General features: G+C 47.4%; 1 protein-coding gene, 1 long non-coding RNA gene and 1 pseudogene across 4 annotated transcripts in view; 1 reads left to right on the top strand and 2 right to left on the bottom strand.

Annotated features, from left to right (window-relative positions):
• Positions 1 to 6597, bottom strand: part of LOC123127340 (receptor-like protein kinase 5) — a 9259-nt pseudogene extending 2662 nt beyond the window's left edge.
• LOC123127341 (uncharacterized) overlaps positions 1 to 9807 on the top strand; it is a 13447-nt gene extending 3640 nt beyond the window's left edge. The window contains exons 2-5 of one of the 2 annotated variants that reach the window (XR_006462321.1): positions 8303 to 8949; positions 9057 to 9115; positions 9231 to 9405; positions 9505 to 9807. This is a non-coding gene — a long non-coding RNA (uncharacterized lncRNA). Of the gene's footprint in view, positions 1 to 8209; positions 8950 to 9056; positions 9116 to 9230; positions 9406 to 9504 lie in introns of both variants that reach the window. The other variant, XR_006462322.1, reaches the window with a different exon arrangement.
• LOC123127339 (cysteine synthase) lies at positions 6864 to 9041 on the bottom strand. Of its 2 annotated transcripts, XM_044546992.1 has the most exons (7): positions 8900 to 9041; positions 8684 to 8811; positions 8372 to 8574; positions 8177 to 8305; positions 7716 to 7874; positions 7383 to 7576; positions 6864 to 7270 (listed from the first exon to the last, which is right to left on the bottom strand). In XM_044546992.1, exons 1-7 carry the CDS (start codon positions 8978 to 8980, stop codon positions 7139 to 7141), a joined length of 1026 nt encoding a protein of 341 aa, XP_044402927.1. In that variant the 5' UTR covers positions 8981 to 9041; the 3' UTR covers positions 6864 to 7138. The 2 variants fall into 2 exon arrangements, with proteins under 2 accessions (XP_044402927.1, XP_044402926.1); XM_044546991.1 differs by having other exon boundaries at positions 8177 to 8574.
• Positions 9808 to 14010: the final 4203 nt, after the last annotated feature.

Genomic DNA, 14010 nt, shown 5'->3' with positions numbered 1-14010 from the left:
CAGAGCACCTGCCATTCCGGTCAAAAAAATACTTATACACTTCACAAGCTTTATGTCGACACAAAATGGATAAGGTAACAGAAAATCACCTAGTACATCATTTGCACCCGGAAATTCTATATATTATACTCCATCAACTGGAATATCGTTATTCCTCTACGTCTTCAGTTAGTCTAGGATTCTAGAAGTGACATTTCTTCAGAGACAACATGCTGCGGGCTTCTTTCCCTGGATTTATGTTCAAACCGGAGAAGAGCGTACAGCACATCCTTCATTGATGGCCGCACTGAAGGCTGCCCACCTGTACAGATCACACCTAGCGTAAACACTGCGAATGCATCTTCAATGTTGGCTGGATCTCGAATGTCTTCATCAAGAAGATCAATTGACAGGCCATACTCTTGATACTGTCTCCATGCCCATTCTGCCAAGCAGTACTCCAAGCCTCCATCATTTGCCACCCTCCCCGTTGTGAGCTCCAACAGAACCACTCCGAAGCTGTAGACATCGACCTTCTCATTCACCTTAAGCCGGTATCCGTACTCTGCAAAAAAGCTAGTCTGCGATTAGCACATGGTACATCCTAAATATATACTAGTTTGAGTCTGCATTTCTATTTCTTACCTGGTGCCATGTAGCCAAAGGTACCACCTATGCCAGAAATTGACTCAGGATCTCCGGTTTTGAGAAGAATCCGAGCAAGCCCGAAGTCAGCTATCTTTGCTCTGAACTCGGGGTCCAGAAGGATATTGGCAGACTTGACATCTGTTATGTCCGGCCTGTCATATGGAAGGCCCTTCGGGCAATCTTAGCCCACAAGTTATCTTAGGTTAATCCGTGTGCAAGTTATCTAGGTTATAAATATAAATTGTAAGACTCTTTTCAGATCAGGCAATAAGAAGAATATTATCTCCTATTGCCCGGCTCCCTGAGGAGCCGGAAACCCTAGCCGCCAACAGCCCTACCGCCGCCACCCTTCTCCTAGCTCGCGACGGCGCCCTGCCGCCGGCGCGCCCGTTCCTCGCCACGTCCCCCTCCATCCTTCCCTTACCACCTACGCCCTAGACCTGGTAGAGTACTTGATTCTACCAATTTGGTATCCAGAGACACCAGGCCGATCATGTCACAATCTCCATCACCGCCGCTACCATCCACCTCCACCCCGCTCTCGCTGCCGCCGGCCACTGCCACCGCGATGGCGGAGATCGCATCCGGCACCACCATCACCACCGCGCCCATCACCATCACGGCGGACCCGCCTCCGCTCCTCTCGCCCGAGGAGATGTCGGGCACCCTGCGGGAGCTTGTCCAGGCGGTCAGGGGTATTACCCTCTACCTCGCCGGGAACCAGCCCCCGCCACCGAGCACCACCGCCTACGGGCCGCCGCCGCTACAGTGGCCCACCCCGGCCTTCCAGGCGCCCTACGGAGGGGCGTCCCAGCCGCCGCCGCTGCTGCCGCACTACTCGGCTGCGGGACAGCCGTGGCCAGCATGGCCAGCCTCCACCGCACCGCTGGGGGGCCAGACCCAGCAGCTTCTTCCGGCGTCACCGCCGGCCCCCACGCCGCAGGCGCCGGTGCAGCAGATCCACCAGGCGCCGCCGCCATCGACATTACCACCACCCGCGCCTAGGGCTACGGGTCGGCCCCTGCACCAGGTGCAGTTTCCACCGTCACCATCGCCGATCCCCGCTTGGGCGACCGGCTCGTCTCCGGGCCCGGTCTACTCCACGGCGCCGGAACACCCGACGCCCTCTCTGCGGTTTGATCACCCCTCCAGCTCGGCGAACTACGCCCCAGCGCTTCCCGACCCAGCATACGCGCTGGCGGCGACTGCGGCCGCCCCCGGGCACGGTGGGCCAACACCCCCTTGATTCGCCAAACTGGACTTCGCCACTTACGAGGGCACGGAGGACCCCCTCAACTGGCTCAACCAGTGCGAGCAGTTCTTTCGAGGGCAGCGGACGCTCGCTTCGGATCGTACCTGGCTCGCGTCCTATCATCTCCGAGGCGCGGCGCAGACCTAGTACTACGCCCTCGAGCAGGACGAGGGCGGCATGCCACCATGGGAGCGCTTCCGGGAGCTCTGTCTCCTCCGGTTCGGGCCTCCTATCCGCGGGAGCCGATTGGCGGCCCTCGGCCGCTTATCTTTCACATCCACGGTGCAGGACTACGCCGACCGCTTCCAGGCCCTGGCGTGCCACGCGCCGGGCGTCTCCGCAACCCAGCGCGCCGAGTTATTTGTGGGCGGTCTGCCGGACCACCCAGGATCTCCAGTCGGCCATGTATTACGCCCGCGCGTTCGAGCGCCGCGCGGTGGCCATCCAGCCGGAATCACCGTCCCAGACTGCCGGGTCGCTACCCGGACCGGATTCCGCGCAGGGTCGGCCTGTGCAGGCTTCTGCGGCACCCCTCGCCGCGACCGCGGGGCGCCCGTTCCGCCGGCTCATCCCAGCTGAGATATCGAGCGTCGCCGCCAAGGGTTGTGCTTCAACTGCAACGAACCCTACAAGCCCGGCCACGCCTGCCCGCGACTCTTCTACCTGGAGGTGGCAGACTACATTCCGGAGGACGCCGTCGCCGCCGACCTGGCCGCCCCAGATGTTGAGAAGGTGTTTGACGCTGGTTGATTACCTCGAGGAGTTCAAGCAAGCGCTTCCCCACCTTACAACTCGAGGACGAGCTGTTTGTGCAGACGGGGAGAAGTGTTATGTCCGGCCTGTCATATGGAAGGCCCATCGGGCAATCTTAGCCCACAGGTTATCTTAGGTTAATTCGTGTGCAAGTTATCTAGGTTATAAATATAAATTGTAAGACTCTTTTCAGATCAGGCAATAAGAAGAATATTATCTCCTATTGTCCGGCTCCCTGAGGAGCCGGAAACCCTAGCCGCCAACAGCCCTAACCGCCGCCACCCTTCTCCTAGCTCGCGACGGCGCCCTGCCGCCGGCGCGCCCGTTCCTCGCCACGTCCCCCTCCATCCTTCCCTTACCACCTACGCCCTAGACCTGGTAGAGTACTTGATTCTACCAACATCACAGTGCACTATGGCGGGTGAACTATCATGGTGCATATAGCAGAGACCTCTTGCCGAGTCGATGGCAATTTGCAATCTGGTGGGCCAATCCAAAGGTGCCAGTGAACCAACTCTATCCCTCTGATGGAGCCACCTGTCTAAGCTACCATTTTCCATGTACTCATAGACAAGAAGCTTTGCCTCTGAGCTTGAGATGCAGCAGAGCAGCTTGACAATGTTTATGTGCCGGATCTCACCCAATATCTGGACCTCTGCAAGGAAGTCCTTCTCGAGCTTGCTGTCAAGGTTCTGGGCGTTCCATATCTTTTTAACAGCCACCATTCTACTACCACCTTCTCCATCCACAACACTAATTCGGTACACCTTGCCAGACCTGCCACTTCCAATCCAGTTCTGCTCACAGAGCCCAGAAAGAACATCATACTCTGTGAAATGCAGTGCATGGAACTGGGTCAGCTTCCATGATAGAGGATCTTGGGTATTCTTTTGCCTCTTTAATAGCAAGAAACCACCAACTGCCGAACCCACAAGCATGATACTGGCAAGAACAAGAAAGAGGGCTATAAGCCTCCTGGAGATATCATTGTTGTTATTTGCTCTTGCACTGCAAATCGGGAAATTAGGGATGGAATTATTCGATGAGACACAGAGGCCTGGATTGAAGAGGAAGCTTCGCTCATATGCTTCGTTTTGCAATGATGTTGGAATTTCCCCCGTGAGTTGATTCATGGAGAGGTTTAGAAAGTTCAGTTTCAACTTATTGATCGCTTTTGGGATCTCGCCAGATAGCGCATTCGAGGAGAGGTCAAGGATGGTTAGCCCTGACGTAAATCCAAACGCTGCAGGTATAGTACCAGATATCTGATTTCCACTTAGATTAAGTGCATTGAGCTTTAGCACTCCAATTGTCATGGGTATTGATCCAGTAATTTGATTTCCAGAAAGGTCAAGTTCTGTTACCTGTGAAATACCCATCAAATTCCAGGGAATTTCGCCACAAAGAGAGTTGTTTGCTGCCCTGAATACTTCGATTTTGCCTGCTAAAGTCGGAATGGGACCAGAGAATCTATTATTGCTCATCTCAAGACGTGTAAAGTTCCATGGAAGCTGGGTAGGAAAGGTCCCAGAGAAATTGTTGTTTTGGATCATAACTGTCGTTAGCTCATTTGTCACCACTGACCAGATGCTCTTGGGGAACTCTCCAGTAAAATGATTGTTGTACAGCATTAAATTGTTCAACCGGTAGCAGCCGTCTAGCGATTGTGGAAGCTTTCCATAAAAGTTATTATTGAACACAACGATGTCATATAACTTCCTGTTGGAGCAAAGATCAGCTGGCAGCTCGCCCGAGAGGTTATTGTTGCAGACCTCAAGATTACCTAGTGGTGAGTGCTTACCAAGCTCTGGTGGAAGGGAACCAGATAACATGTTCTCAAATAGCCGTATATCGCTGAGATTCGGCAGCAACCCAATGCTTGGCGGTATTGACCCATGAAGTTGATTCGTGTAGAGAAACAACATGGTAAGGTTGATGAGCCTACCAAAGTCATCTGGTATTGTCCCTGTCAGATTGTTTGAGGACACATCAAGCTCTACCAAGTTTACGGCGGTGACACTGGAGGAAATCTCGCCTGTGAAACTGTTGGCAAACATGTACAAGTACTGAAGCTTCTTATGCTGCCATACCCATGTCGGAATTGTGCCTTGCAGCATATTATTTGACACACTCAACAGACTGAGCTCTGTGAGGCTTGACAGGCTCTCAGGGATCTCACCTGTCATGTTCATACCTGACAGCCACAAGTATGTGAGGCGTGTCAACTTGCCAAGCTCAACTTGAAATGGAGCTGGCAGAAATGGATTTTCCGCTAGTGTCAGCACCTCGAGGTTGGCCAGATTGCTGATGTCCTTTGCTGGATAACTTCCGTCAAACTGGTTGGTGTCGAGGAGCAGCGACTTGAGCTTTGGAAACCATCCAATCGATGGTGGAATTTCCCCCATGATACGATTGCTTGATAAGTTGAGATGCTCGAGCTTTGCTGATAAACTGTTTATGTCAGCTGCGAGTTTCCCACCAAAGGCATTGTTGGAAAGGTCTAGGTACTTCAGATTGGAGCAATTGTAGAGTATGGTAGGGAATGAAGTGGAGAAGTTATTGTAGGAGAGGTCCAAGTAGGTAAGATTCTTGAGGAGGCAAAGGGACGGTGGGATTGGTTTCCTAAAGGTTTGCCGTGGAAGGGAAATGGCAGTGACCAAACCATCTTTGCATGTAACTCCTCCCCATTTACAGTGGTTAGAAGAAGTGAGGTCCATCTGCCAAGCACAGGTGATCTCCCCCAATATCTCTCGAGTCCCAGGAGGATTTGGTGTTCATCACCAGATTGGTTTGTGAACTGTAGGCAAGAAGATCTGGGCAGCAGAGACAGCAGTATTGTGAATAACAGGAAGAAGCTGGAGCATTTTGGTTGAAAGCAAGAGGAATCCATGGATTTTTGGTCCCAGTAGGATTTGGAGTTCATCACCAGATTGGTTTGTGCACTGTATAGGCAAGATTTGGGCAGCAGAAATACCAGTATTGTTGTAAAGAACAGGAAGAAGCTGGATTTTGGTTGGAAGGAAGAGGAACTCACGGGGCTCTGGTTAGAGAGGGACTCGGGCTCCATGTTGTATCACTGCGAGATTTTAGCTTAATTATCACCCTGTCCTTGTAGCCCCCTCCCCCCTCTTTGTATCTCTACTCTGCTTTTCTAATTGGCTGGTGATTATTAATATATGTTCAGGCAGGCGTAAGCCCGCCATTGACGCGTCAATAAAGAAGATGGGCCACGGTGGGGTGGGGGGGCATCCACACATTTTGGAGTACTCGCTTGACCAGCAGGTCTCCTGGCCACACTACTCAAGGTTTCCTCCTCTCTTCATAAGACTAGTCGAGATTCCTTTCAAACAGGAGATGAAAGCTTTTTGTTATTCCTGGACTCATCCGGCATCTTCCTTCAAACAGTAGGGGTCCTGCCGAAGCTGAATTTTTGGTTTAACCTCCTTTCAAACAGTAGGGGCCTTGCTGGAGCCGATTTTTTGGCCTTAGCCCCCCAAAACTGTTTGGGGGCTGTGTTTAGGGGCCCTGATGGAGTTGCTCTTAGAGAATCACATTAGCAATAATGTTGCCCTATTCTTTCATGGATATCCGTCGAACTCGCCTGGTATTATTTCCTCTATTCCCAGTTGACAATTGCAGCAACTAGGTGGAAGAAACTGTGTAATTAAATGCCAGAAGGATGCCGCTTTTCAAGTAAAAATTAGTTTAGTACTCCCTCTGAAAACATCTTATATTTGTTTACAGAGGGAGTAATTATTAAGGGTTCGAAGAGTTGCCTTTTGGCAAGATATAATTCTTGCATAAAATTGTATTACTAGCATGATAAATAATTTTTCTCTTTTTCCCGAAAAGGAGGCTTAATCCCTGGCCTCTGCATCATTGCGATGCACACAGCTACAACTACCTTTTCCATACTTAGGGCCTAATTGCAGACGCGCAGGGCCCCCAATTTCTGAGGACGGCCCTGCTTCAAGTGATCCCAGCCATGGAAGTTGGAACTATGTAACCATGCTAGGTCATGTGACAGTTAGGGTCACCCTCGTCGTTGCATGTTGGGCAGAATACCAGAAGGTTAACTGGATGTCTCAGTAAATTTGATTTGTTTTATACTGCAAAAAAAATGTTTCTTTTATATCAACAGTATGGTGATGGACAAGTATGGGTGTTTGGTTTTAGTAATTAATACCGAATGGACCATGAGATTCTAGCTCTGAACTTAACTCACTTCGAGGAATGCAATGGGTTGGTCTATATCACCATGTCATCCTTCATACAAGCGTAAGGCTAGTACAAATGAGGGCTCATGATGGATCAACCATAGTGTGTTTGAGGTGATTCCTCAACCATAGTATTATACCGCTATCCTCTGTAACCTGCAACCATATGGTTTGTACTTATGACACTAGCGTGTTTTCTTTCATCTCTTAATTATTAAACAGTATCTGGTATTATGATAAGACTACCCTTCTGGATCATCCCTAAGCTGTCATTGCCTCGACCTGAACATCAGAAGGTCATGTTGATGTTGACGCACTCTTCCTTCACCTGCGCAAAGAGCTCTGAATTCAGATACCTCTCTGCACCACTGGAAAACATTGTCACAATCATCTTTCCCCTGTTCTCCTCTCTTGATGCAACCTATGAGGAAGTACCCGAATCAGAGGACTGCATAATAAGTGGATTTATATAGCATTCACTGTAGCATCTGCAAATGAGAAAAGATCCTAGACTGTTGAAAAAGAGAGCTTGCCTTTAAGCAGGCGGCTGCATTTGCGCCTGAAGATATGCCAACAAGCAACCCTTCTTCCCTTGCCAACCTTCTAGCCATGTCCATAGCTTCTTGAGTAGTTACTGTTACAATTTCATCTATCTGGGATCTATCCAGTATTTCTGGGACAAAACCTGGCCCTATTCCTAGGATGTTGTGGAAGGCTGGCTCGCCACCTACAGATCATAGGCAGGGAAGGTCTTACTGAGTTACAATCCAAGAAAGGTAGCCAGGTTACTGATGAGCATAGCCAAGCATGTCTAGCAGGAGTATCATTTATTCAATATATTTATCATAGTAGTAGTAGTTTCTTGCCTGAAATCACTGGACTTTCAGCTGGTTCAACGCATATTAATTTTACAAATGGGTTCTTCGTCTTGAGATACCTCCCCACGCCTGTGATGGTGCCGCCTGAACCTGAAGCAGCTATAAATATGTCCACTTTGCCTGCTGTATCTTTCCATATCTCAGGTCCTAAGGACATATTTAGTTCGATGCATTAGTGCCGAGGTTCTTTTTTTAGTCAGGAATCTCAAAAATAAAATAAAATACAAATAAAGAGTAGAACGTTGCATGGAAGTGTGATCCTGCAGAGGCCAACACCACATAGCAACATTTATTGCATATCATCCATCAATTTATTTCAACATCTTATAAGTTAGTCAGTTCATAGTCTTCGACTGAGTTTTGGGCCTTATAGTCAAACAATCTAAAGTTACTCAAACGCTACTGCTACTGCATCCAATTTAGTTCAAATAGATTGTGTTACCACTTACCAGTCCATCTGAAGTGGGCATCGGGATTTGCAGGGTTGGTGAATTGATCTAGAACATACACATCTTCCACATCCTTCTTCATCTGTTCTACCCTATCGAGTAAAGCTTTGAATCCATGCTGTACAGCATCTGCAGGAGACAAGGATGTTACCATCTGGCACGTGATATGAGGGTCATGGTACCTCAGGTCCTTACCAACTAATACCACTTCTACGCCAAGGAATCGCATTAGTATCTGCTTATCAAGCGAGAGTTTAGCAGGCATGAGGGCGATGAACTTGTATCCTTTCTGAGCAGCAATGAACGCCACGCCGATGCCGAGATTACCACTCGTGACCCCCAGCAGCGTTGTGATGCCAGGTGTGATCAAGCCTTTCTCCTCTGCATCTTCGATCAATCTGCAAAAAGTTTCATTCATTCATATTGTTGTCGAAACTCGTGACGTTGTGTATGGTACATTTGAGGTGAAGAATGTCTTCCTCGGAAGGGAGTAAAAAGAGCAGCCACCTGAGAGCACTCCGATCCTTCACAGAGGAAAGGGGCTGGTACGGCTCAATCTTCCCAATAAGCCGAGCACCTATGCCGTCTTTCTCAGTGATGTTTCTCAGTTCTATCAGTGGTGTCCAACCAATGAGCTGGAAGGCATAGAATTTACTTGCAGATTAAAGATAACAAGCTTTGTACAGTGAAGGAATAATGACTATATACAGAGAAAGTAGGCACCTGCGTGATGTTGGTGGCGATGCACTCCCCCTGCGAGGACAGCAGAGATGGTATCCCTTTCCTTCCTTCCTGCGGCTCCATTTCTCTGGTACTTATTCTACAACAAGTAAAGCTAGAACTTAACAAGCTCGTATGTCTTGAACAAATGGATGCACAGAAATAGGAGGCGCTCCAGCGTTCAATGATGTTATATAGCTGAGAAGTCCCATTCTGATGGTATACCACATGGATAAATTAATACTGAGTTTGGAGGTTTCAGGGAAGTGTCCCTGAAACTTCCATCCAGACATTTTTTTTAATTAAAATCTGTTGACATATGACACTACATCAGTTTGCAGCATGCCAATGAGATACTAAATTCAGAAAACCACCGATTGGTTGGAAGCCTAGAACTTGGAACACAAGTTTCCCTGTATGCCAAGAAACCACCGATGGGTTGGAAGCCTGGAACTTGAACCCCAAGTTTCCCTGCTTATAGAACAAGACAATCAACCATTATGCAGAGGGTAAGTAAATAATTTTAATCTGAACTGAACCATCGATCATCCTGCTGTATATGTTATTAAATACTCAAGGCAGTGATGGATTATTTCGCAATTTACCAGGTCACAAAGTGCCAAATGTATTAGACTCGTGGTCTGTGACTTCGCTGCAAGTTGAGACGACTGGTTACGTATTCATGAGCTGAAGATGCTGGGGTAATCAACACAGATTTGGCAAGCTTCCCTGCTCTCTGAAAAGATAATTAGTTAAGGTGTGTGCTATAAAACAACTCGCTGTTGTTTTGTTCATGGCCTTGCTATCAAACCTCCACTGTTTTAGTCAGTGTCTTTAAGAAACGTTTGTTTCTCACGTTCATGGTGTATCGGATTATTACATAGGAAAGAAAACATTCATCAGAGTTTTTCTGTCTTTCATCTACATTGTTGTGCTTACAAGGAGGCTGATGCTTGGATTCTACGTACATACTGCAAATAAACTTATAATTTCTGGTAAATAAAAAACCAAAAGATGACCAACCATTGTAGTCAATTAAATCATTTGAATCTGTTTACCAAAGTATCATAAGAGTGACAATTACATCGTGAGATCATACCCTAAAAGAAGCATTGTGAGATCATAAGCATTTTTTTTACCCAGTGGGCGACTACTCCTATGTCACTTAATGCCCATGGCACCCAAGCTTGATGATGTGCCTTGACCTCGCGCCAACGCAGATCAAGTAATTCGGTGGGCAAACCAAGCCACCCGCCGGCTAGCCAGGAGCACCAACCGGTCTAGCAGACCCACAACACGCACCACATGCGCACGCTTTATACTCTGTCGCTGCCATCTTCCGCCGTTCCATCTTCAGGAGTGACCCATGCACTGACCTTGCCAAACCCTTCTGCTGTCGACACCACCATGGCGCCAGACAGTGCCACCCTCTTGCGCGCGCCCATCAACACGCGTCCAGCATCGAGACCCAATTGCGCTATGTCACCGAGACCGCCTGTCGTTAATGTTGAAGATGCAACACTGCTCCACCTATTGTTCCCTTTAGCCAACACCTGCTCCAAAATGATGCCCCCAGGAGGGAGCATTGTATCGAAGATAGATGTCGTCATCATCTGATTCGGGAGACCCAGATCTAAGGTTTCCCCCGAAACATCCCGAGTGTGGTGACGCAACCTGCAACGACGATGTCTTAACAAGGAAACGACATCGGAGACGTCGTCGTCGTCCTCCATGACCTAAGTCGGCACGGTTTTCATTAGAACTCCCTGCACTCCGATCTCATCGCTGACTGGATCGGCACGCAGCCTTGCCATGTATACGTACGGTGCATCAAGAGAGGGAGTTCCTGTGGCGATGCGAGGGGGTACATACATGATAATTAGAAGTATATCATTATGATTTCCTGTGGCACCCAAGTAACTGGAATAATTAGGCCAAGGAAAATTCAAAGACAAAAGGGGTACTTTATCATGGCATGGGAGACCTGAGATGATCACCTGGCATGATAAGTACTGGCTTGGCAGGAAAAAGGGCTCTTTCCAGATTCAGACCGAGAAATGGTGGGACAACTTCAGGACACTTATTCACGAGGAGTCTGCAGCCTGTTCATTATTCAGTAGATTCTACACTATCTAGGAGACTAGGAAACTTTAGATTTGTGTCCACTTTTCACTTTCGAATCCATTTAGGACATGCTCGCACATTAGGTTCTTAATAGAAGTCATATCGATAACAAAAGTCTTTTCAAACATCAACAACAAATAATTGTAAGGTAACTGTACCACAGTTTCCTTTGTCCATCCAAATTGCGAAATCATTGATCTGGTAGCCTTAGACCTCTTATAGGGAATGAATGATTTGCGTGCGGATTTTGGAGGGCTTTTTGTGTCTCCTGTGAAATTATTATGTTCCAAACAGGCCCCAGACAATCTGGCCACTTCTGATGGCACCGCCAAAATCGATAAACGAATGGAAATGGACATCAAATATCGTCCCACAACAGAAGCCGATGCGAAATGCCATCACATTATATGATGAATGTTTCACTTTCAGTCATCAGGCCTCGGTCCTTGGCATCCACACGAAGTTGTACGTGCCTACCTGGCTACTTACCTGCCGAGATACATCCACTGAGCCTCCCCAGCAATCGCCTCCAAACACTGAGCCATCAGGTTGCATGTCCAGAAATGAGGGCTTCTTCTTTCTACACATCATTTTCACAAAAGGAAGAAGGCGCAAAAGTTCAGGGTATTAATACACATCACAGAACACAAGTCACATGGCATGCAGAAAGGCAGCTCTTCGTGCGATGGAGCAATAGTTGTCCGGCTAGTCCTACTGTATCCATCAACCCTAATTTTGGAAGGAACGTCTATAAACTGCTAGCACAGCATGCTATATAGTATTTTTTTGGTGAGACCCGACCAAAATCTTTTTGTTGAAATATTGATGCTACGTTGAAACTTAACATTAGAACAATGTCATGCAGCTCTGCTCTAGAGCTTAACATAGTAGCAGAAAAATGCTTTTTTTTAAGCCCGGAACTATAGAACAATTCTTCTACGGTAATTTTCATATAGTAAGTTCACTTGTTACTCGGGGGTGGTAATGGAAACATTGCGCCGTCAATTATGTTAACTAACCATGAAGCAGCACTTACTCTGCTCAGTTTTGAACTCTGTTTTAGCATCAGGACACTTGTAGACTTGTAGCACACAATCAAGAGGTTGTTCACAAGAGACTGCTCCAGTTGGGATTTATCTAACTGTGATGATCATTGATCAATTCAGTGTGGTACTACTGCGCATCAGGTCAAAAGGTGGCATGTTTTTATGTCACCTCTGGTGGTTCGTGCATCGCCTCATCGGAATTTCTAACGAAGAATAATGTGCAGTAGGGGTATGTTCCTGCCTCTTGTCGGTGCGCAAGTATATTTGAAGTTCTTGGTGGAGCCTATCAACCTATAGAATATCTCCAGGGGTGCTTTCTGTTAACTATCCTAATTTGATGTTTGTGCAGGGGCAAGTCGATCTTTGCACAGCGCTTATGATCGAGTTAATCAGGGTAAGAGTGGCATGCGAACTGGTGTGCTATTCTCCATTCGATTCATTTCATTGGGTTCCTTTTCGAGTTCCTGGAGTTGATGATTACCTCGATCATAATAGCACACCAGGAACTTCTTAGGTTACCTCGATCATATTATGCTGTTGCTTCTTCCACCTTCGATGCAACCTAAGAAGTTCCTGGAGTTCCTGAAGTTCCGGGAAGGGGAGGATGGCAAGAACAGGTTCCAAAAGATATTTTCTCTTCATGATAGCTTTATCTTTCACTTCTTCTTCTTCTTCTTCTCCTATTCATTTTTTGTACGAAACTCTTCCCTTATTCTTGAGTAGATAGTTCTGCACTTATATCCCCATTTGATGGTAGTCGCTAACACATAATTTATGCCAAACTAAACCATATTTCTTTAAGATTTTGAAACTGGTGAAACATTACTGTGCTCCAAACTCATCAAGCAGAGAGCAGTTATGGCATAAACAAAATCATGGAGTTGTGAATTTTATTGTGCTAACGCCTGCATATGTATGTAGTAGTGAAAGGAAAAATAGTTTCATTCATCTGTTGGTAAACCGAAGTTTTGAATTAGACAGCCCTTGTTCATCTGTGCTAACTCGTTAGCGAGGCTGGATACATGAAAAGAAAGCAAGCACCGCGATATTAACATAAAATAGAAGAAGCGCAATCCTGTTTGGGTGGAAAAGAACAGGCTGGGGTCCATGTTCATTTCATCACCGCGGTAAGATGGCAGCCATGTTCCATTGGCTAACAACCTCCGGAGAAAGGTACGACCTGGTAGTAGGAGAGAATCTTTCCTTGATGGGGATGGCCACCGGAGAAAACATGTCAACCCTTGAACCAATATCCACAGAATGTGAGCCATCCTTTTCCATTTTGTTCGTTTGTGTTGGTCGATTCAGTGCCCCCAATGTTCTTGTCACCGTCATGGAGGTCCTGAATACGCTCATCGTCGCCAAGTAACGGCCAACTAACGGTCGGGCATTGCGTGCTCCAGTTAATTCAGGAGGAAAAAAAGAGAAGGAGAGGCTGCTCCAGTTAATTCAGACGCTAGATATACGGGCGGAAACGAATTTGCTGGACCCGACTGAGCAAGCTTGCAAGTCGGAAGCCGAGGCCGAATTACATTCGTTACTTAGAGAAGAAGAAATGAAGTGGGCATTGCGTGCCAAAGTTCTTAAGATGGTAAAAGGGGATGACAATACATAATTTTTTCATATGATTGCGAATGGCAAGCATAGGAGGAAAACAATCATTCAGCTAGAACATGATGAGGAAACGGTTGTTGGACACGAGAATTTGAAGCTTTATATCTCCAACTATTACAAGCAGTTGTTTGGTCCTCCGAAAGATAACACCGTGACTCTAGATGAGAGTGTACGGGCAGATATCCCTCAGTTGCAGTTAGAGGAGAATGAGATCCTGTCTGCTCCTTTCACTGAGAAGGAGGTGTTCGAGGCGATAGATCAAATGAAACCAAACAAGGCACCGGGACCAGATGGGTTCCCGGCAGAATTTTATAAGAAATGTTGGCATAT

The sequence above is a fragment of the Triticum aestivum genome, chromosome 6A, assembly GCF_018294505.1.
Source record: "Triticum aestivum cultivar Chinese Spring chromosome 6A, IWGSC CS RefSeq v2.1, whole genome shotgun sequence".
NCBI classification, from domain to species: domain Eukaryota; kingdom Viridiplantae; phylum Streptophyta; class Magnoliopsida; order Poales; family Poaceae; genus Triticum; species Triticum aestivum.
Note: the sequence above shows the minus strand (reverse complement) of the source record. Positions and strands in the feature narration are given on the sequence as shown.

What these genes read in the sequence shown, in the direction of transcription:
- LOC123127339 (XM_044546991.1), bottom strand. Translation starts at nt 8,980, where the DNA reads ATGGAGCCGCAGGAAGGAAGGAAAGGGATACCATCTCTGCTGTCCTCG. An exon ending in TGAAAGTCCAGTGATTTCAG is followed by an intron (nt 7,577 to 7,715) that starts GCAAGAAACTAC and finishes TATGATCTGTAG; the next exon opens with GTGGCGAGCCAGCCTTCCAC. An exon ending in ATGCAGCCGCCTGCTTAAAG is followed by an intron (nt 7,271 to 7,382) that starts GCAAGCTCTCTT and finishes ACTTCCTCATAG; the next exon opens with GTTGCATCAAGAGAGGAGAA.